The following is a 22867-nucleotide window of genomic DNA, read 5'->3' on the forward strand; positions in this document are numbered from 1 at the left end:
ATCTAACTGACTCATCTCTCATTGAATGATAACAAATACTTTATTGAAGAATCCCTATTGTTGACCAATCACCAACGAAGGGGCGTAGATTTCGGCTCCGAACTTCGCTTGCCTCCAGAAAATGTTTCCTGTTCCCGAACAGTGGGGGAAAAAACTCACCGAAGTCCAAAACGTCGTTATAATATATACACAAACTCTACGAACTGTTTCGGCTGGGAAGCATGCGGACGACTTCAAGCGTCGGGGGCACAATGCTGTTTTCCTCGAAGAGGGCGAAGAAGGTGTTTAGCTCGCCCGGGAGCGAGGCGCTGGCTTTCCCGTTGTAATCCGTATGGAGTCCCTGCCACATAGCCCACGTCTTGTATCTGAGCCGTTGAATTGCGACTCCACCTTGTCCCTGTATTGTCGTTTTTCCTCTTTGATTGCTGGAGGTCGCAACTGGTCTGTTTGTAGGCTACACGTCCATTTCCCAGTCACTTTGCCATGATTAAATGCAGTGGTTCACGCTTTCAGTTTTGCACGAATGCTGCCATCTATCCAGGTCATACATGAAGTCGCTTGAAATGTGTCGTTCGTCTAATTAGGCAAGGAGTTCGAGGATGGCATTGTTTTGCAATCCAAACTACTCTGTGTGAAATAAATAGCCTTAGAATGAATCGTGCAAAACTGTGAAATAGCAGTAGACCTAGATTTATGAACTGTTAAAATAGAATTCCCCATATCTGTAGGCTGCGCATGAAGCACTGATGTAGCCTATATCAGAGGGTCTGAACTCCCGGTGTACCTGACAAGTAAATAAAGCGCAACTCTCCTAAAATGGATTTGCGGTGGAGCGCAGGGGGAGCCTGCATTTGCGTGCGCATTAGTTGTGACGTCGGGCAAACGAATCACAAGACTGGAGGACCCATATTGAGCTGTGTTTCGGGTGTATTTGTGTGTGACTGTGGAAACATGTCGGCAAGGATGGTGCACACCGGAGGACCTGTGTCAATGAAATCCACCAAAACTTAAAGAACCAGTGGAAATCGTGCAATTTCACCCTATAAAGAATTGGACAAACTCCGGCGACCAGTTTGACGATTGTGTTATCGGTCTACTGACTCGTGCGTTTTCGTTGGCAGAATTATTCATAACGAATGGTGGAAGAATAGACTCCAAAAGTAGACACGGGACGTCGAAAGTGGAGTGGGGAGAAGGTCTCGGCAGGTAGAGACGGACGCTCGCTCTTGGAATGTTATCCGTACTCTCATATGGCAGACTGGTTGCAAGGGCTGTCCTTGGCGGACTCTCTCAAACTGATGGTCGGGACTACAGCCTGGTCACAGCTAGCTGCGGGTTTGGGAAAGACTTTCGTAAGGGGATCTTGAAGAAAGGGATGTGTTATGGGGATGACGCTTATTTCATTGCCCGGCATAGGTCCGCTGATGTCTTGGGTAAGTCTTTTAATATTCCGTTTATCTGTTTTGGTAAAGACACCGTTGAAGTAGCCTAGCAGTCGTGGATTTTAACAAAAGACACCCTTAAATATGCTAGGTTTTTTGGATAATAGCATTTTTCAGATTTGACCTTCATGTAGCCTAGCACATGTCACCCACAGTCATGTCACGAAAACAAAGGGGGTATTCCCTACCCTTTTCCTGACTGAACCACAGTCTTAAGTTGGCCCCCTGTTTTACAATACTTCTACGGTACAGCTGTGGTTTGTAGGACTACACGCGACCGAGAAACATTGCGGCGCCTGGAGTTGCCAAACATGTATACTTTGTTGGGGGGAAAAATTTATACTTTGTTGAGTAATTGTAACGACCTTTCACCTAGAAGTCTGGAAAGCCCCCCCAGTGCTACTAGTGGCGATAATGTGAACATGTAGGCTACACAAAGTAATACTATGTATACACCATCTATTTTTTCAGCGTGACAATGTGGATGTCGCACGTTGAATTTAGAAATAAATTGTAACATTTGCTACTAATTGTTCGGATATTCGATGCACATAACAATTGGATCGTTGCGCAAGCGTTACACGAAATGTATTATTATGCTATTATGACAATTTCAGGAGAAGTGAATATATCTTAATATTCATTAGCTATCAGTTGTTGTGGATTTTACAAGTATTTCACGAACGCTTAGGGGAAACTGTCCCGTGTTTTTTAAAGGTCAGAACGGTTGAGCATGGAGGCAGCCATGTTGCCAGGACAATTTCACGTTTCGTGCTCCATTCACAACCAAGTGGGAAGGTGGTAATTACCAGTTGGAGGCATTCACGTGCTTTGAACTCGTTGAGAACGCCGATTGGCTAATGACCAACAAGCTGTGTCAACCATAAACTAAAAGTACAGCTATCATGTTACCATTGGGCACAGATGTCAATTCAACGTTGGTTCTTTGATTTAAATGACGCGAAAACAACGTTGTTTCAACCAGTGTGTGGCCAGTGGTTTTGGAAACAAATTATAGTGTTCAAAAACCATATTAATAGAGAAATTTTTATAAATAATGTTTTGTTGCATTTAACTGCCGAAAAGGCTGTTATCAAGGTCATTAGTAGGTGAGATCAGCATGTGGGAGGAGTCAGAGCTCAGGGATGATAGTTTCCCACTAGTAATTACCAGTTGGAGGGGCATTCAAGCGGATTTTTCCCAGTCGTACATGGGTAAATACCACCTTCCCATTTGGTTATGAACACAGCTTCATAGATGCATGGGGAAGTGCATTTGTCCTTACATCAACCACCATGTGTTGTCATTTTACCAATTCATTCATTGGAACAAAAGTGGCTATTTGAAACCCATTGAAATTACTCAATTAAATCACAAGAATGCAACGCAATTGCACAATAGTAGGAATGGACAAATACCAACCAACACTTAATTTGAGAAGATTAGGCATATGCTTCTGGGTGTTGAGCCTTTTGTTACTTGCAGAAAAACACATGCCATGTGGTTGAGCTGGGGGGGGGGGGGGGGGGGGGGGGTTCTGTTTAGAATGAGCAGAGAGATAGTTGTATCATTCAATCAGGTGGAACAAATAACGGACAGTTTTATGGATTACATTTATATCTCTAACACTCTTATTGTATATCATTGAATAGAGTTGGGGTTAGGCTAGTTCGTCTTAGCTTGGCTTAAAGATGCACAAATCACTCTGCCATTTCCTGGTTGCTAAAATTCTAGTAGTTCACCTAGTTTCGGTTTGACAAAACATGTATAGTTTAGAGAGTCATTGTACCATATAAAAACCACTGTGAAATATATATTTCACAAAACCAAACTTTTTGTATTTTCAGCTGTTTAAAGCTGTTGTACAAAACCGAAAGAAAAATATGACCTCTTCTTAAACTTGCTTTCAATGAGAATGACAAATGTATAACTCACATTTCTATGTGAATTGTCGGGTCAACCAAAAAGTTTCATATTGCCGCTTTAAGTCGCCCTGTTTTCATTGGAAGACCAATGTTTTCCAATGCCTAACCGATGTTCTCAAAATTCCGTCACTGAGCAAATTTCAGGTCTGCTGAGCGCGAACTTGAATGTTGTGAAAATCCTGTGCAATTTACGACGTGTGTTTCCCGTGAACACTGAGGCTGTACCTGCTTTAATTTACTGTTTTAACTTCTTTGGGCTGCAAGCCCGAAGCCGGGCACAATATGACAACAGCCACTTCAAGTGCAGGGCGCGAAATTCAAAATATATTTTTTAGAAATATTTAACTTTCACACATTAACAAGTCCAATACAGCATATGAAAAATAAACATCTTGTGAATCCAGCCAACATGTCCGATTTTTAAAATGTTTTACAGCGAAAACACCACATATATTTATGTTAGCTCACCACCAAATACAAAAAAGGACAGACATTTTTCACCGCACAGGTAGCATGCACAAAGCCAACCTAACTAATCAAGAACCAACCAAACTAACCAAGAAACAACTTCATCAGATGACAGTTTTATAACATGTTATACAATAAATCTATGTTTTGTTCGAAAAATGTGCATATTTGAGGTATAAATCAGTTTTACATTGCAGCTACCATCACAGCTACCGTCACAAATAGGACCGAAGCAGCCAGAGTAATTAGACACCAACGTCAAATACCTAAATACTCATCATAAAACATTTCTGAAAAATACATGGTGTACAGCAAATGAAAGACAGGCATCTTGTGATTCCAGCCAATATTTCCGATTTCTTAAGTGTTTTACAGCGAAAACACAATATAGCATTATATTAGCTAACCACAATAGCCAGAAACACAAGCCATTCCCCAGCAGCAAAAGTTAGCGATTGTAACAAACCAGCAAAAGATATATAATTTTTGACTAACCTTGATAAGCTTCATCAGATGACAGTCCTATAACATCAGGTTATACATACACTTATGTTTTGTTTGAAAATGTGCATATTTAGAGCTGAAATCAGTGGTTATACATTGTGCTAACGTAGCATATTTTTCCCACAACGTCCGGATATTTTTCTGACACCCACATATTCTGACCAAATAACTATTCATAAACATTACTAAAAAATACATGTTGTATAGGAAATGATAGATACACTAGTTCTTAATGCAATCGCCGTGTTAGAATTCTAAAAATAACTTCATTACGACATCCAGCTTAGTTATAGCGAGAGAGTGCCCAAACTCTGGGCGCAAACTACTAGTTCACATGTACGACAGATATATGAAATAACATCATAAAATGGGTCCTACTTTTGCTGATCTTCCATCAGAATGTTGTACAAGGGGTCCTTTGTCCAGAACAATCGTTGTTTGGATTTAGAATGTCCTCTTCTCCAGTCAATTAGCACGGAAAGCTAGCAAAGTGGCGCGAAGCTCTCCTTCCTGAACATACGCAGACAAAGCAACACGCCTAACGTCCCGAAAAAATTTCAATAATCTAATAAAACTATATTGAAAAAACATACTTTACGATGATATTGTCACTTGTATCAAATCAAAGCCGGAGATATTAGTCGTCTATAACGACAGCTTATCAGAAGGCAAAACCAGGTCCCTTCACGTGCTCTCCAGAAAACAGGAAACGGGTGACACGTCATACAAAGAGCTTTTATTCGACCCCAGATCAAGTTATACACTCAATTTCTTCTCTCACTGCCTGTCGACATCTAGTGGAAGACGTATGAAGTGCATGTATTCTAATAAATATCAAGGACATTTATAGGCAGGGCCTAGAACAGAGCATCGATTTCAGATTTTCCACTTCCTGTCAGGAAGTTTGCTGCAAAATGAGTTCTGTTTTACTCACAGATATAATTCAAACGGTTTTAGAAACTAGAGTGTTTTCTATCCAATAGTAATAATAATATGCATATTGTACGAGCAGGAATTGAGTACGAGGCCGTTTGAAATGGGCACCTTTTATCCAGGCTACTCAATACTGCCCCTGCAGCCCAAAGAGGTTAAGTGGCCAAGTAGGCTACTGTGGCTATTTGATCATAATGTAGGCCTACCAGAGTGGGCTACCATCAAAAACAATGGAGAAAATGCATCGCTTAACATGGAAATAGCGGTTCTATCATTCAGCCTATAGTAGCAGCCAATGTTTGGTGTTCAATGTAGGCCTACATTCCATGAGACTTTTGAAAAAAAATATGCAGGGCCTGACATTGACCTGTTTATCCACTGGTCCTTCAGACGAGGAGGTGACAGAACATTTTGTTTGTTGCAAGAAACTACTTCACAAAATAATATTCATTTATTCCCATACCATTTATTACAGAGAATCAGACAAATTATGTTACCCTCTGCCTACTGGCTACTTAGTTTATTCAAGCCTGTCTCAAAATACAACACTGCCCCTTTAAGACATAAAAAAAGCTATTTTCCTAACTTGCTTTTCAAAGATGGTGAGAAATGTACATGTTTTGTACTCTTGTAGGAAGAAAGTACTCCCCTATTGCTGAGTACAAATGAGTTCTAACTGGGCTAATAGCTCCCTAACTAGCAAAGAATATGAACAAATGTGCACATGTCTACATGCAGCTCTCGCTTTGATCTCAAAACAAGCGCATCATAATCGTGATGCTCATGCTGTAAAACAATCCAGTTCAAGGTGAATGGCACACACCCATATATGGCAATGGTCTGTTTGCATATAGGCCTACTGCAGCTCTGATTGGTTATGGCACCAGGGTCCGTGTAGAGTACGGGCCTGAGCTGTGCCTGTCAATGCAATAGAATCCTACTCCGATGAGCTCTGCTTACAACAAAATCTCTTGAAAGTGGCTAATATTGCTTTGATTCGATCACCATTCCCACAGTAAAGGGAAACGTTGATAGTGTTAACTAACGGGGAAAACTCGAGAAAGTTCAATCTTGTGCTTTTCTGCATGGGCTGATATTTCTTCCATGTTGCAGTCCCGCGCGCAGCTTACACGGAACCCAAACCGTCTGCACGCGTGCGCCATCATGCATAAATGTATTTTGTCACCCCACACCAAACGCGATCACGACACGCAGGTTAAAATATCAAAACAAACTCTGAACCAATTATATTAACTTGGGGACAAGTCGAAAAGCATTAAACATGTATGGCAATTTAGCTAGCTAGCTGTTACTAGCTAATTTGTCCTGGGATATAAACATTGAGTTGTTATTTTACCTGAAATGCACAAGGTCCTCTACTCCGACAATTAATCCACACATAAAACGGTCAACCGAATCGTTTCTAGTCATCTCTCCTCCTTCCAGGCTTTTTCTTCTCTTGACTTTATAATGTGATTCATAAATTAGGTGCATTACCACCACTGACCTCGTTTGTCTTTCAGTCACCCACGTGGGTATAACCAATGAGGAGATGGCATGTGGGTACCTGCTTCTATAAACCAATGAGGAGATGGGAGAGGCAGGACTTGCAGCGCGATCTGTGACAGAAATAGAAAGGACTTCTATTTTAGCCCTTGGCAACGCAGATGCTCGCGAGCAGTGTGGGTGCAATAATTGAATAACAGAGATTTCTACATTTATTTTGCAACGTTCACGCTCGCGGCATGAGAGGTGTGGTCAGCCTGTTAGAGGGAACATTGGGCCTAACTGCATCATGTATAGGCAGTGAATGAGATGCCTTTCAAAAACGTGCTCTATTTGACTCATTCGTCACAGGATCAGTCATTGCAACCGGTCATGCCGAACTAAAATTAAATGGTTGGATGTCTAGTGTAGGCTACGGCCTGCCTGCCTCGACCAACCTGAAACATTACTGCAACAGAGCTGTTCAATATGCTCATTGTGTCTATTTCGTGATAACATTGTTGGGAGTTTATGCATAGCGATGGATCGCTGTAGTCTGCTCGTGTTTAGGGAAATACAGGTGTGCTCGTATTCAGGTCTACTGATTACTCATGACGGGCCACATCAGGCCAGGGGCTGTGCTGTTTTTCTCTGTGGCTAATTAACTGGTAATGAAGACAGGAGACTGGGTCAAACACCCACAGAGAATGATGGCTCTGTGCTTATGTATATAGTGTCCCACTTGGGTGCTATAGGGTCGTTCCACCTCAAAATGCACAAGAAAGAGGATTTTGACACCCACCAATTTAGATTGTTCTGAAATCGTTTCTGTACATAGTAACAGATACGATTAGCATTCCTGAAACCTTATTTTGTGGAAATATAATTTTATCCCTTTGAAATGAAAGGGAAACTTCACCGCTACACACTATTTGGGGTGTTTTTCCAGTCTCTCTACATAATGAGTGATGAGAGGTGTTTCAGACATAATTATGCATGAGTGGTATTTTTTACATTTATTTTACCTCCATTTCTCCCCAATTTCGTAGTATCCAATTGTTAGTAGTTACTATCTTGTCTCATCGCTACAACTCCTCTACGGGCTCGGGAGAGACGAAGGTCGAAAGCCATGCGTCCTCCGAAACACAACCCAACCAAGCCGCACTGCGTCTTAACACAGCGCGCAACCAATCCGGAATCCAGCCGCACCAATGTGTCGGAGGAAACACCGTGCACCTGGCGACCTGGTTAGCGCGCACTGCGCCCGGCCCGCCACAGGAGTCGCTAGTGCGCGATGAGACAAGGATATCCCTACCGGCCAAACCCTCCCTAACCCGGACGACGCTAGGCCAATTGTGCGTCGCCCCATGGACCTCCCGGTCGCGTCCGGCTGCGACAGAGCCTGGGCTCAAACCCAGAGTCTCTGATGGCACAGCTAGCACTGCGATGCAGTGCCCTAGACCACTGCGCCACCCGGGAGGCCCCGACAGGGGTATTTTCTAAAATTTTCGCGCCAGGGGAGTTCGTTCAGTAACGTCATTGGTTGATCGGGCCTGCTGTCTGATCAAAAACTTAATGGTGCCATGATTTGTAGGGAATTATTGTGGCCTTTGTGTTTCGTCGATTGCACGATCACATTAGTATAGAGTAGATATGGTTGTCCTTGTTCAATAGAGCCAATGGACTCAACGATATTCCTACAGTGCGTTCGTAAGTATTCAGATCCCTTGACTTTACAGCCTTATATAAAACATTCTCTCCTCAGTCTACACACAATACCCCATAATAGCTATGCTATAACAGGATTGTGGACATTTTTGCAAATGTATTATTTACATAAGTATTCAGACCCTTTGCTATGAGACTCAAAATTGAGCTCAGGTGCATCCTGTTTCCATTGATCATCCTTGAGATGTTTCTACAACTTGATTAGAGTTCATCTGTGGTAAATTGATTGGACATGATTTGGAAAGGCACACACCTGTGTATACAAGGTCCCGTAGTTGACAGTGCATGTCAGAGCAAAAACCAAGCCACGAGGTCGAAGGATTTGTACGTAGAGCTCAGAGAAAGGATTGTGTCGAGGCACAGATCTGGGGAAAGGTACCAAAAGATGTCTGCAGCATTGAAGGTCTTCAAGAACACAGTGGTCTCCATCATTCTTTAATGGAAGAAGTTTAGAACCACCAAGATTCTTCCTAGAGCTGGCTGCCTGGCTAAACTGAGCAATCTGGGGAGAAGGACCTTGGTCAGGGAGGTGACCAATAAACCGATGATCACTCTGACAGAGCTCCAGAGTTCCTCTGTGGAGACTGGAGAACCTTCCAGGACAACCATCTCTGCTAGAGGTCGACCAATTATGATTTTTTCAACGCCGAGAAAAATATATATATATATATATATATAATAAATAAATAAATATTAATATATATATTCTTTTTTTGTAATAATGACAATTACAACAATACTGAATGAACACTTATTTTAACTTAATATAATACATCAATAAAATCAATTTAGCCTCAAATAAATAATGAAACATGTTCAATTTGGTGTAAATAATGCAAAAACAAAGTGTTGGAGAAGAAAGTAAAAGTGCAATATGTGCCATGTAAGAAAGCTAACGTTTAAGTTCCTTGCTCAGAACATGAGAACATATGAAAGCTGGGGGATCCTTTTAACATGAGTCTTCAATATTCCCAGGTAAGAAGTTTTAGGTTGTAGTTATTATAGGAATTATAGGACTATTTCTCTCTATACCATTTGTATTTCATTAACCTTTGACTATTGGATGTTCTTATAGGCACTTTAGTATTTCCAGTGTAACAGTATAGCTTCCATCCCTCTCCTCGCTCCTACCTGGGCTCGAACCAGGAACACAACGACAACAGCAACAGCCACCCCCGAAGCAGCGTTACCCATGCAGAGCAAGGGGAATAACTACTCCAAGTCTCAGAGCGAGTGATGTTTGAAATGCTATTAGCGTGCACCCCGCTAACTAGCTAGCCATTTCACACCAGCCTAATCTCGGGAGTTGATAGGCTTGAAGCACAGCGAAGAGCTTCTGGCAAAACGCAGGAAAGTGCTGTTTGAATGAATGCTTACGAACCTGCTGCTGCCTACCATCGCTCAGTCAGACTGCTCTATCAAATCATAGACTTAATTATAACATAATAACACACAGAAATACAAGCCTTAGGTCATTAATATGGTCGAATCCGGAAACTATCATCTCGAAAACAAGACGTTTATTCTTTCAGTGAAATACGGAACCGTTACGTATTTTATCTAACGGGTGGCATCCATAAGTCTAAATATTCCTGTTACATTGCACAACCTTTAATGTTATGTCATAATTACGTAAAATTCTGGCAAATTAGTTCGCAATGAGCCAGGCTGCACAAACTGTTGCGTATAGTATACCCTGACTCTGCGTGCAATGAACGCAAGAGAAGTGACACTTGTTCACCTGGTTAACCTCTCTGGGGTAGGTGGGACACAATCGTCTCACCTGGCCAATAGCCAGGGAAAATACAGAGCGCCATATTCAAATAAAATTATATAAAAATCTAACTTTCATTAAATCACACATGTAAGATACCAAATTAAAGCTACACTCGTTGTGAATCCAGCCAACATGTCAGATTTCATAAAGGCTTTTCGGCGAAAGCATAAGATGCTATTATCTGATGATAGCACAACAGTAAACAAAGAGAGTAGCATATTTCAACACTGCAGGCACAACACAAAACGCAGAAATAAAAACATAATTCATGCCTTACCTTTGACGAAATTCTTTTTTTGGCACTCCAATATGTCCCATAAACATCACAAATGGTCCTTTTGTTCGATTAATTCCGTCAATATATATCCAGAAAAACACAGCTTCCAACTTGCGCAATGTCACTACAAAATATATCAAAAGTTACATGTAAACTTTAACAAAACATTTCAAACTACTTTTGTAATATAACGTTAGGTATTTTTAAACGTTAATAATCGATCAATTTGAAGACGGGATGATCTGTGTTCAATACAAAAAGAAAACAAACTGACGCAACTTTTTTGGTAATGTGCCTCAAACAATTTACTTAAAGTGACCCTCATTTACGATGGCCGTACTTCTTCATTACACAAAGGAATAACCTCAACCAATTTCCAATACATTTCATGAATATCACAATAAATTGATCCAGAAGTTGAAGTCAACACTTTATTGGTTTCTGATTCAGCTGGAATCATTTAGTGACTTGTCAGTACACTTGTAAAACATATAAAACATTTGATTGAACTCCATATGTAAAAGATCGAACAATATCTATACCACAATGCAGTTGTGATCATACTAGGCATTCTATATTGTACTACAACATCAATCAAACTGTTCCAGGCAGGGTCCTGAATGTTCTTCAGCTGGTGAACTCTGTCTTGTGTTGGGCAATGGCAGCTGGTCTTGCAGAAATTCATGAGCTCCATGATTCATGAGCTCCATGACACTTTGGCTCTTGCCAGCCTCGTGCAGTTTTTTCCCCCCCTCTTCCGCGTCAGATCTTGAGCTTGTTCCCGGCTGAAAGCTTTCATCCAATGGTTCTACAGGATCTGTACTACTGAAGCTGGTGTCAGCAGCAGGATTAGTCTGCAGGACAATATTTTACTACTGTCCCCATCAATACACACTCAAACAAGGTACTATATCCACCCATCCCCCTCGTGTCAATAGATCATGCATACTAACCTTCACACACACAATACCCCCCCCCCCCCCCCCCCCCCAAAAAGACACCAGTCGGTCACCCACACCGTTCCCTCCTTACTAATAACTCTGTTTATGCAAATTTTGAAGTCTAAATTGGAGAAAAGCAATCAACTAAGCCTCCCAAATACAGATAAAACTACAGTAGAAGTTGTAGCCTACTTATAAACACACCAAGTGTGACAATAAGACACAGACCATGTTTATGTCTAGCTCCAGTATATGTATTTGCTAATCATAGAGTCAAGATGACTTACACTAGTTCCTGGTGCTGAGCTTGATGTTGATTGGATCAAACTCACGTTATTTTCTGCATTAGTTAATTCGCTAACAGTTAGATATGGTCCAGTAGGCTGTAGCTAGCTCACATTGCCAAATAGCAGCTGGCTATTTACTTTGGAACGTCTTGCCGGCGTTTTCTGAAAGCTAGCTAGATTTTGGTTTAGATCAACAAATGTAGTTCGCTGTGTAGTTACGTTAGCTAGCAAAGTTACTACGTTACCTCTGCTCGTCTTCTTAGGAAGGTAACTGATGAAATGTTAACCCAGCAGCCTGTGCTTCCTTGCAGTTTGCACATCCAGGTACTGAGCACCACACCATGACTAAACTTTACAGTTGTTATCAATACAAAAAGTAATAGTTATTCGCAAGCTGATGTTCTATGAACGAGTGGCTCTTCCAGTGAGTAGCATTAGCTATCTGTTGACACCCTTTCTCAACTGGATTCACCTCGACAGGGGCGGTACTACGTCCTGAAATGGCTATGAATTCTGAATATTGTGATTTGTGGTGACGTTTCCATTTTAAGCTATAATTGTTTCCACCGCAACATTTTTTTTATTTATAGGATTGAGATAACATTCAGTAAATAGTAGTACCCAACATCCGATTTGGACCAAACGTACCAATGAGTAACACATGAGTTGTCAAAAGCCACCCACGGACCCCCCCCCCCCCCCCCCCCCCCCCCCCCCCCCCCCCCCCCCCCCCCCCCCCCCCCCCCCCCCCCCCCCCCCCCCCCCCCATGCCAATCCCATCAACCAGTATACAGTATCAGTTCTCTGTTTGACAAGTATTATGAAGCTGTGGCAGGGTGTATTGCTTCTCCATACTATAATATATTTCCTGTGAATCTGGTGATGTTCAGAGAAATTATTCTGAACAAAAATATAAACGCAACAGGCAACATTTTCATTGATTTTACGGAGTTACCGTTCATATGAGGAAATCAGTCAGTTAATCTATGGATTTCACATGACTGGGAATACAGATATGCATTTGTTGGTCATGGATACCTCTGTAATTTATGCCTGCCCGTACCATAACCTGAACTAGTTCCTGGCTGCTTGTCACAAAAGGACTGTTTGAAATGCACCAATTTAAGATTAGAATTTTGATTACAACATGCGCTTAGGCTCTAGTTTTTTTCAGTTCAGATTTACTCCAGGCAGACAATGTAGTGTATAGCCTATAGGCCTAGTGTTTACATTTGTTTTGTATTTTACCCCCTTTACAATTTTTGATCTTCTCTCATTGCTGCAACTCTCCAACGGGCTCGGGAGAGGCGAAGGTGGAGTCATGCATCCTCCGAAACGTGACCCGCCTAACCGCGCTCCTTAACACCTGCCGGCTTAACCCGGAAGCCAGCTGCACCAATGTGTCGGAGGAAACACCGTTCAACTGGCGATGAGCCAGGTAAAAGCCCCCCCCCCAGCCAAACACTCCCCTAACCCGGACGACACTGGGCCAATTGTGCGCTGTCCTATGGGACTCGTGGCCGGTTGTGGCACAGCCCGGGAATTAACCCGGGTCTGTAGTACCGCCTCTAGCACTGCGATGCAGTGCCAAACCGCTGCGTCCCTCGGCAGGCCCTAGGCCTAGTGTTTTAATTAGAAGTATTTGTTTTAATGTATTAATTCGGGTTCACATTCCGGACCGATCCGAGGTCCCTGTACCGAACGTTTTGGTACGAATAAGTGTACTGTTACACCCATAGTGGTTAGCTATCTTGGAGGTATTTAGTGTTGTGTGCACTTAGCTAACTGCAATCCCATAGACTACATTGCGTATGAAGTGTGACTGGCTCATCTGTGGATATACGGAGAAAATGACCTTTTTTTTTGTCTCCTGTTGGCTCCCCCACGTGGGGGTGCATGCTTTCTGATGTGCTCAAAGTTAAGTTGTTGGAAACTGACAAGCATTGCGATTCTACAAGGAGAAATGGTAGAATTGTCGCTACCGGAGTCGGCACACAGCACTTACCGCTTTTGTTCTAGCAAGAGAAGGCACGGCCTCCCACTGTGTACCTATCAGCAGGGAGATTCTCGGTGTGTTTTAATGCTTTACCGTGGAATTGCCCATAACCATTCACTGTTCTGATACTTATACACTTATTTTTCTCTGTGTGTCTCAGGTGTGGCGGATGGTGTAGGTGGATGGAGGGACTACGGGGTGGACCCATCCCAGTTCTCTGCCACCCTGATGAGGACATGTGAGCGATTGGTGAAGGAGGGCCGCTTCACCCCCAGCAGCCCTGTGGGCATCCTCACCTCTGGCTACTATGAGCTCCTACAAAACAAAGTACCCCTGCTTGGTGAGTACACATACTACATTCTCACTCACTCACAGTATAATGCATATGGGGGGACAGGTGAGTAATACACACTAGAGGTCGACCGATTATTCGGCATGGCCGATTTTTCGAATTTTCATAACAATCGGTAATCTGCCTTTTTGGATGCCAATTATGGCCGATTACATTGCAATCCATGAGGAAACTGCGTGGCAGGCTGACCACCTGTTACGTGAGTGCAGCGTCAAAAGGACCTTGTAGCTGCAATGAGCCAAGTTAAGTTGCTAGCTTGCATTAAACTTCTTATAAAATAAATAAAAATCTTCACATAATCACTAGTTAACTACACATGGTTGATATTACGAGGTTAACTAGCTTGTCCTGCATTGCATATAATCAATGTGTTGCCTGTTAATTTATCATCGAATCACAGCCTACTTCAACTTTGGTGACGGGTGATTTAACAAAAGCGCATTTCCGAAAAAAGCACATTCCTTGCACAAATGTGATATCCTTGTCTCATCGCGCTCCAGCGACTCCTGTGGCGGGCCGGGCGCAGTGGGCGCTAACCAAGGGGGCCAGGTGCACGGTGTTTCCTCCGACACATTGGTGCGGCTGGCTTCCGGGTTGGAGGCGCGCTGTGTTAAGAAGCAGTGCGGCTTGGTTGGGTTGTGCTTCGGAGGACGCATGGCTTTCGACCTTCGTCTCTCCTGAGCCCGTACGGGAGTTGTAGCGATTGGATACCACGAAAAATTGGGGAGAAATGGGGGTAAAATTTAAAAAATAATAATAATAATAATCAATACACAGAAGTGTATTTTTTTTAAATCGGCATATTTAGTTAAAATAAATGCATGTTAGCAGGCAATATTAAACTAGGGAAATTGTCACTTCTCTTGCGTTCAGTGCAAGCGGAGTCAGGGTATATGCAACAGTTTGGGCCGCCTGGCTCGTTGCGAACTGTGTTTCTTCCTAACAAAGACCATAATTAATTTGCCAGAATTTGCCAGAATTATGACATAACATTGAAGGTTGTGCAATGTAACAAGAATATTTAGACTTATGGATGCCACCCGTTCGACAATATGGAATTGTTCCGTATTTCACTGAAAGAATAAACGTTTTATTTTCGAAATGATAGTTTCAGGATTTGATCATATTAATAACCAAAGGCTCGTATTTCTGTGTGTTTATTATAATTAAGTCTATGATTTGATAGAGCAGTCTGACTGAGCGATGGTAGGCGGCAGCAGGCTCGTAAGCATTCATTCAAACAGCACTTTACTGTGTTTGCAAGCAGCTCTTAGCAATGCTTGATGCACTGCGCTGTTTATGACTTCAAGCCTAACTCCCGAGATTAGGCTGGCAATACTATAGTGCCTATAAGAACATCCAATAGTCAAAGGTATATGAAATACAAATGGTATAGTGAGAAATAGTCCTATAATAACTACAACCTAAAACTTCTTAACTGGGAATATTGAACCACCAGCTTTCATATGTTAAACTTTAACGTTAGCTTTTTTACATGGCACATATTTGCACTTTTACTTCTCCAACACTGTGTTTTTTGCATTATTTAAACCAAATTGAACATGTTTAATTATTTATTTGATACTAAATATATTTTATTTATATATTACATTAAGTTAAAATAAAAGGGTTCAGTGTTAAATTCAGTATTGTTGTAATTGTCATTATTACAAATATATATATATATATATATATATATATATATATATATAAATATAAATCGTCCGTTTAATCGGTATCGGCTTTTTTTGGTCCTCCAATAACCGGTGTTGAAAAATCATAATCGGTCGACATCTAATACACACACAGTGTAATGCATGTGGGGGGACAGGCCAGGTGAGTAACACACACACACACACACACACACACACACACACACTCCAACTAACACATGCATTGTGCTCTGGTAAATAACATCTGCAGCATGAGTCAGAGACTATGTGCTGTTGCCTGGGTTTCCCTGCCTGCTGAGCTGCACTATCAATCCATCCAAAAAGATCATTATAACAAAGCTTTCCTCCCTAATAATGTGGCCCTAATTTAAAAAATTGTCCGCTCCCCAAGTAAAATAGAGTAAAGTTAAAGGTACTGGTCGTTTTGACTTCCCTGTGTTCTAATTCTAAAGGTGCTGGAGATCATTCTTTGATTATGAACTGGACCTTGGAACTGAAATGGTGCCGTCCTTCAGTCTGCCACCGCCCAGTTCCAAGGTCCAGTTCCACAGAGGTCATTGGGACAAACACCTGACCAAGTCTCTAGCCCCCCCCCCTCCGCAGTTACCATTTCGGTCCATTTCAGAGCACCTAAAAGGTCAGTGGAAGGAGCAGTTACTGACGCTGCTCACGGGTCCACATGTTTTTTTTTACGGCACTGGCGTGTAAAAACGTGACAGACTGAGGCCACATTTTCAACTGAGACCCGACACCACAGGCAAGGCTGCCTGCTCTGAGACACTACTGTCCACCAAGTCACACGATGGTTGCCTATCAAAAGGGACCTGCTTCTTATTTTGGGATAGTGTGATAGCAGCTAAAGCCAAGGTCTGTGCTTGGCCATCCCTTCTGAAGGACAGTGGTAAAGTAGGAGCTGCATAGTGGGGACAGGGGAAGGACATCTGTTTTTAGTCTGTGCCAGACTGACTGGTCCAGCATGGGATCTCACACACCCCTTCCCTGCTGTACTGGTAACCCCACAGTTTAACACAAGGAGAAATGGATATCAGGTGATGGCTAACCACCATATGTTGGTATATTCCCTCTCTTCTCCCCCTCTCCACTTCCCCAGGGAGCAGCACAGCATGTATCGTGGTCCTGGACCGAAGGAGCCACCAACTGCACACGTGTAATCTAGGTGACTCTGGTTTCCTGGTGGTGCGAGGGGGAGAGGTGGTGCACCGCTCAGACGAACAGCAGCACTACTTCAACACCCCTTTCCAGCTGTCCATCGCTCCCCCAGGGGCAGAGGGAGTGGTACTCAGTGACAGGTCAGTCCCCTCCACCTCCTTCTCTGACCCTCCACCTGGTCTCAAATTACCATTCGTATTGAGAAAACTGGCTTTATGGCCCCGCCATAGACTTTAAAATGACTAACGCCAAATCAAAACTGTGTAGAATGTTATTCCGTTTCTTGACTGTGTCCAGCTTGCTAAAGCTAGACAGTCGGAGAGCATCGGAAATTCCAACAACTATAGATAGTTTACTATTTTGGGCTAATTTTGATGGTGAGGAAAGATAAACCATTTTCAGTGCGGTCCGCCGGACCTCGTGGAAGACCGATTGCGTAACCCCCTGGGGCAAAAATTGACCATCCCTGCTTCAGACGATATACCTGGAGCAAATGACAGGTTGTCATTGGAAATAAGGTTAAATAAAATCTATCTAGAATTTCCCTTCTCGTCAGTTCACAGAAGGATTTGAAAGGAACGGTGGCTAGATAACTAATAAGCTTTGTCCTCATTCTGGGACTGTATTATTGGCTCAATAACAGCCATGTGACGCCGTGCCCTCGTTAGTTAGTTTAGGCCAAGCAACAGCCCACCCACCAATAGCCCTCAAGCCATTTTCAGCCTGGCCTGGAGACCACGTGAGCTCCTAGGTGCTGGCAGGGTATGTTTTCCTTCTCTCTTTTCTATTGAGGGGCCATGTGACAGCAACCAACCCCTTACTTCAGCTGTTCTGCCAACAGTGTGTAGTGCCTGGGCCCATGCCAGACGCGCGCACACACACAGGCCAGTAGCAGACAGGGGGCGGACCCGCCAGACCCCTTTCCGCTGGGCTTGTTCTTTTTCTCTCTCCGGGAATCTCTGGAAAAATAGGGATTCTTTTGAGCTCCTCCATGTGTTTCTACATTTAAATGAGACCTTTATTGTTTTATATTGAAGTCCGCACTGCAAGACCTTCGGGCGCTCCTATAACGATCGCATTAGCACGCAAACTTGCACAATGTTACTTTATGCTTCCATGCATTCGTTCTTCTCAGCAGACACACACTCTCACATGTTCACATTTGCTCTCTGTCTTTCTGGTATGGACGGGGTTTAATAAGGGGCAATTCCACAGTTTCAAGGGCAGAGGGTTACGTCCGGCTCCCCTACCCTGGCTAGGAGCCAGAGATCATGCTGGGCCTGGTGGGCGGGTGGGTGGGGCTGGAGCAGGGCAGGCTGCACTGTGTGCCAGGAGGAATTGGCTGTCTTATTACCCAGCCATCACATCCCTCTGAGGCACAGTCACCTTTTGACCTGATTCCTCCTGATCATGTTTGTGAGGATCATGTGTACTGTCTATCTGGTAGCAGCTCTCTGGTGCCCTCTGGCTGGCCCTGATTAACAGTGCTGTCCTGTGTTCTCCTCCCCAGCCCTGAGGCCGCTGATAGCGCCTCTTTCGATGTCCAGCTGGGTGACATCATCCTGACCGCCTCGGATGGCCTCTTCGACAACATGCCCGACTACATGATCCTGCAAGAGCTCAAAAAGCTCAAGGTAACACGTCACAGTACCTCCTAGCTGCTTGCACACCCACCTAAATCTACACATTCACCTTAGTGAATACCTGCACACATTTATTTGTCCTAATGCTTGTATTTCTCAGAGCGCCAACTATGACAGCATCCAGCAGACGGCACAGAGCATTGCAAAGCAAGCGCACGAACTGGCCTATGACCCCAACTACATGTCCCCTTTCGCTCAGTTTGCCTGTGACAATGGCCTGAATGTAAGAGGTATGTATCGGGTTCTTGGGAAGACCTTTACGTCCCTAATAACACCTCCAGCTCCACTGTATTTTTATGCCCACCGTCAGCTTGCAGATTGGGTTATTCAAGGTTGACTTTGATCTCTGGAAAGCCAATTGACACGTTCTCTTTTGTCTTGTGTCCTGCAGGGGGGAAGCCTGATGACATCACGGTGCTGCTGTCCATTGTGGCAGAATACACAGACTAAGTGTGTGTGATGCTTATTGCATCCGTTTACTTCCCGCCATTCAAGTCTTCCACCTGCCTCCTCAAGTGCACTGGTTCCTGTCGGACGGACTGCAGCCCCCCCCCCCCCCCCCCCCCCATATCCCCTCACTGACCTTCCTATCTCACCGCCACAACATGGAACACAAACTCCTCACCACAGAATTTAGCTCTATCTGTATTCTTCCAGTTTGTTTTGGTACTCTATTATTGAGAGGAGGCAGGCAGCCAAGACTTTCTCGTGTTAATCGTGATGCACACGGTGTAGAACACCACACTGCTTTCTTCCCATTCTCCGATATCTTACTTCAAAACATCACTTCATTGGGACTGCGACCGAAGTGCAGTCCTGAATGCAGGGGGGGGGTTGCTTTTGCGGGGAGGGACCCGATACGGGGATAGAGTTGGGCTCGGTCGCCCTGAAACAAGCAGTGGTATTATAAGTAAAGTAAGCCATGGTTTGTGGTTGTTAGGGAGATTTGAGTGTCTGTAAATGTCGTAGCTGTGTGATGATCTGTTCCAAGTCTATGTGTGTGGCTGAATACTAAGACTGGGGAATTGAGAGGGACTGTGTTGTTGTGGGTTTTAGAGAGGGTTGTGACTTGTAATAAGAAAGGATGTAGATACAGTATGAGTTTGGTGTTGTTGTCTTGGACTTGTATGAAGGGGTAGTTGGCCAGTACCATTTACTAGCACCTCTAGCAGGGATTTCTACAGAGTGCCACCTATAGGCTAGTCTGAAATGTCACCACATTGAGGTTACTGAAAAGTTCTGTCAGTGCACACAGCCTCACGGATTTGTAGATATTGTGTGTTGTGAAACAAGGCGGAGTGTGTCTTCACTTTGACGCTGATAAGGATGCAAAGGATGATCATTTTGCTTTGTGACAGATGTGTACGAACGAGCATTCACAATCTATAAAGGTAAATATTCTCAATCCCTCCCTTCCGTGGGCCGAAAGAACCACGACATTGACACGTTTGACCCGGTAGTAGTGTGTCAGAACTATGACAGCATGTCTGCGTGGCATGTCTTTGTCGACGTGTGCGTGCGTGCGTGCGTGCGTGCGCAATAAGTGGGTGTAGGTTCTTGTATGAATGTCTTTGCTGTTGATACATGTTAACTTGCAAAGCTAATGCTAGCATCTGGGAATGCTTTCAACCAAACCAATAGGGCAGGTATGAATTATATATATAAAAAAACAAAGATTTATTTTTATAACTTTAATGTTATTAGTTTGAGAGCCATGATGTGACGGTTGAAATGTGTCATCCAACATGGATTCACCGTGTGATTCTTTTGTGACGCCTTATATAGCTCCATGGATGGCAAATATGAATCATACCATCTTACTACTCAGCAGGAATCATACCATCTTACTACTCAGTAGGAATCATATGTAGTCTGTGTGGTGGGTGTCATCTCTAAAAAAATATTTTTTCTAGATTTTTTCTGTCTCCCAATAATGATTTACTTGCTGATTTTATTTTGTCATTTCAATGTGTTTGACTACCTTATTTATGTGAATGGTGTGTGCGCCATTTTGTTATTTTTGATCATCCTGTACTGGTCTTGGCATGCTGTTGAGTCTTCTGCATAATAGCAGACTACACACACCTCTCTTCATTGTTAGCCAGTGTTTGCTCTGTTATGATTATGAAGCCAGTGCACCAAAGAGGAATATTCACTATCTTTGCCCCATTGATTTCATCTGGGTTTGGAGTAAAACATGCACCAATACAATACTGTAACATAAAATGTCTCTGTATTTTCACATTGAGAGCATATCTGTCAATCTGTTTGACAGGTAATTTGTCATTTTGCTTGTGGGGAATGATGCTAGGTTGTATTTTTGGTGCAAAACAGTCAGAAGACCACTAAGGTGTCTTTTTATTTGTGCCTAAAATGCAATGTTACCAGAACAGGGGCTTGGTCGTATTGGCTTCTCTAGTTGTATGTGACAGGTAGTCTGTGAGCAACAAACTACAATGCAGGCTTTTGAATCCTTAAAGAAACCAAAGAAGGACAGTCGAACTTCACAAGCATGACCAGGGTACAGCTTCTCATCTAAAACCTGCAGTCAGGCTAACATAGTGTAATGGAGACCAATTAAGTTGTCACTATTTATCATCTTTCTTAGTTTTGCATAAAAATAATTTAAAAGAACATCAAGCAACCATACAGGCAAGATCAATGGGTACAATTAAATGTATGTTTGTGTACTAAATACGATTTCAATTTGGTTTAAGTTAATTTTCTGTAGCCTTTGACTTCATTTCATGAATATCGTCTGTCCTATGCATTCTGTATTTGCATGACAAGCTGTCTTTGTCCCAGCTATTTGAACTACTGGAATTTGCTTACCTGCAAAGGTGCCCCTGTCCCTCACAGCTTGCCTCGCCTCCAAATGTCTGGTCAGCTCCCCTTAATTTAAAGGTTGTCCTTCAAACACTTAAACATGCACCAACGTTCATTGGTCATTCTCATATTTCCAGTTTGCTCTTTCTGACAGTCTGTGGGGGTGCACTGTGTTAATGAATAATTACCTGATCTGATTTTGAGACAGTCAACCTCTATGGTTTAAGGACACTGTGTTGAAGCAGGAAGGGCGAGGCAGGTTGAAGTGCTTTTTATTGATAATGGTGAGCACCGATTCTGCCTTAACAAATAGATGTATCTTGTATGTTGCTCAATGTCAATTAAGTCCCTCTAATTCTGTCCACACTCATGACAGTTTTTCAATGGTGCTTCTGCTGTCAAGACAAGGTCTGTGTGTTTTTCTCTAAGCAATGTTTGTGAGTATGAAAGCTACATGTGTGTGCGCAGTGTAATAATGCAGGACTAGGTTCTGTAAATATGTTTTCAAAGTTGCAAAATATTTAAATAAAGAATATAGTATTTATACTAAGATGCATGCCTCTGAGTTTTTGTGGCTATGCATTGAGTGAAAGCTAAAACTGGAATTTCATCAAACCATCTCAAGACTGCATTTATCTTTTATCACATAATATACCACATAATATACAGTATTGCTTTCCCCCTGTTATTATATGAAACATCATTAAAAAGGACACCATATCCACAGCTGTTGATGGCAGCCTTCACTGTGATGGCATTGCCTCTGACAAATTTCACTAGCAGTGTGAAACATTGCCTAGCTTGCAGATTAACTTCCCCTGTTGAGGTCAGCTCTATACAGCTGGGATATGTTTCACACGTATTGATGGGAAGGTACTTGATTAGTTTGCCTGACAGTCATGGTCAAATGCTGGTCACCTTCCCAACCCATCAGGGATCGCATGACTGTCAATCAACCCCTTGCAATGTTCTTGAATGCCTCCCAAGCATTCATCAAAGGACTTTGGTATAATGTAAGAGCTAACCTGACCATCTGTGTGATGATTTCCCCTCACGTGGAAGACGGCTTATCAAAACCCAAAGCCACTGGTCTGGATTAGTCACCATTTTTGTTTCATGTTTGTTTTTTTTGCGATTATGTGCCCAACCAATGAACCCACAGTTTGAGTGAGAGGTTTAAGGCAGCAGAATTACTGCAAATAAGGCTGACCTCATTTCCCCTCAGGTCTTAGGAAGCTTTCCGCATCTTTGCGAATCCACCAGATTTCTAGAGTTCTGAATGTAACAGATTAGACCCTGTTGTTACGAAAGACAATACAATTCCTGTGTACTTCCCACAAATAATAATATAATAATTAATCATTTGGTTTTATTTTGCCATCTTACATATAAAACCTTATTTGTTCATCGAAAATTGTAGATTTTTTTATTTATTTAACC

At 42.8% G+C, this 22867-nt stretch overlaps 1 protein-coding gene across 2 annotated transcripts; it reads left to right on the plus strand.

The window, feature by feature from the left end:
* Positions 1 to 887: 887 nt before the first annotated feature.
* Positions 888 to 21977, plus strand: LOC120025483 (protein phosphatase PTC7 homolog). 2 transcript variants are annotated; one of them, XM_038970041.1, is made up of 6 exons: positions 888 to 1433; positions 13924 to 14103; positions 16900 to 17098; positions 18469 to 18592; positions 18702 to 18831; positions 18993 to 21977. In XM_038970041.1, exons 1-6 carry the CDS (start codon positions 1232 to 1234, stop codon positions 19049 to 19051), a joined length of 894 nt encoding a protein of 297 aa, XP_038825969.1. In that variant the 5' UTR covers positions 888 to 1231; the 3' UTR covers positions 19052 to 21977. The 2 variants fall into 2 exon arrangements, with proteins under 2 accessions (XP_038825969.1, XP_038825970.1); XM_038970042.1 differs by lacking the exon at positions 888 to 1433 and adding an exon at positions 13159 to 13205.
* Positions 21978 to 22867: the final 890 nt, after the last annotated feature.

This window comes from Salvelinus namaycush, chromosome 31 (genome assembly GCF_016432855.1).
Source record: "Salvelinus namaycush isolate Seneca chromosome 31, SaNama_1.0, whole genome shotgun sequence".
NCBI classification, from domain to species: Eukaryota; Metazoa; Chordata; class Actinopteri; order Salmoniformes; family Salmonidae; genus Salvelinus; species Salvelinus namaycush.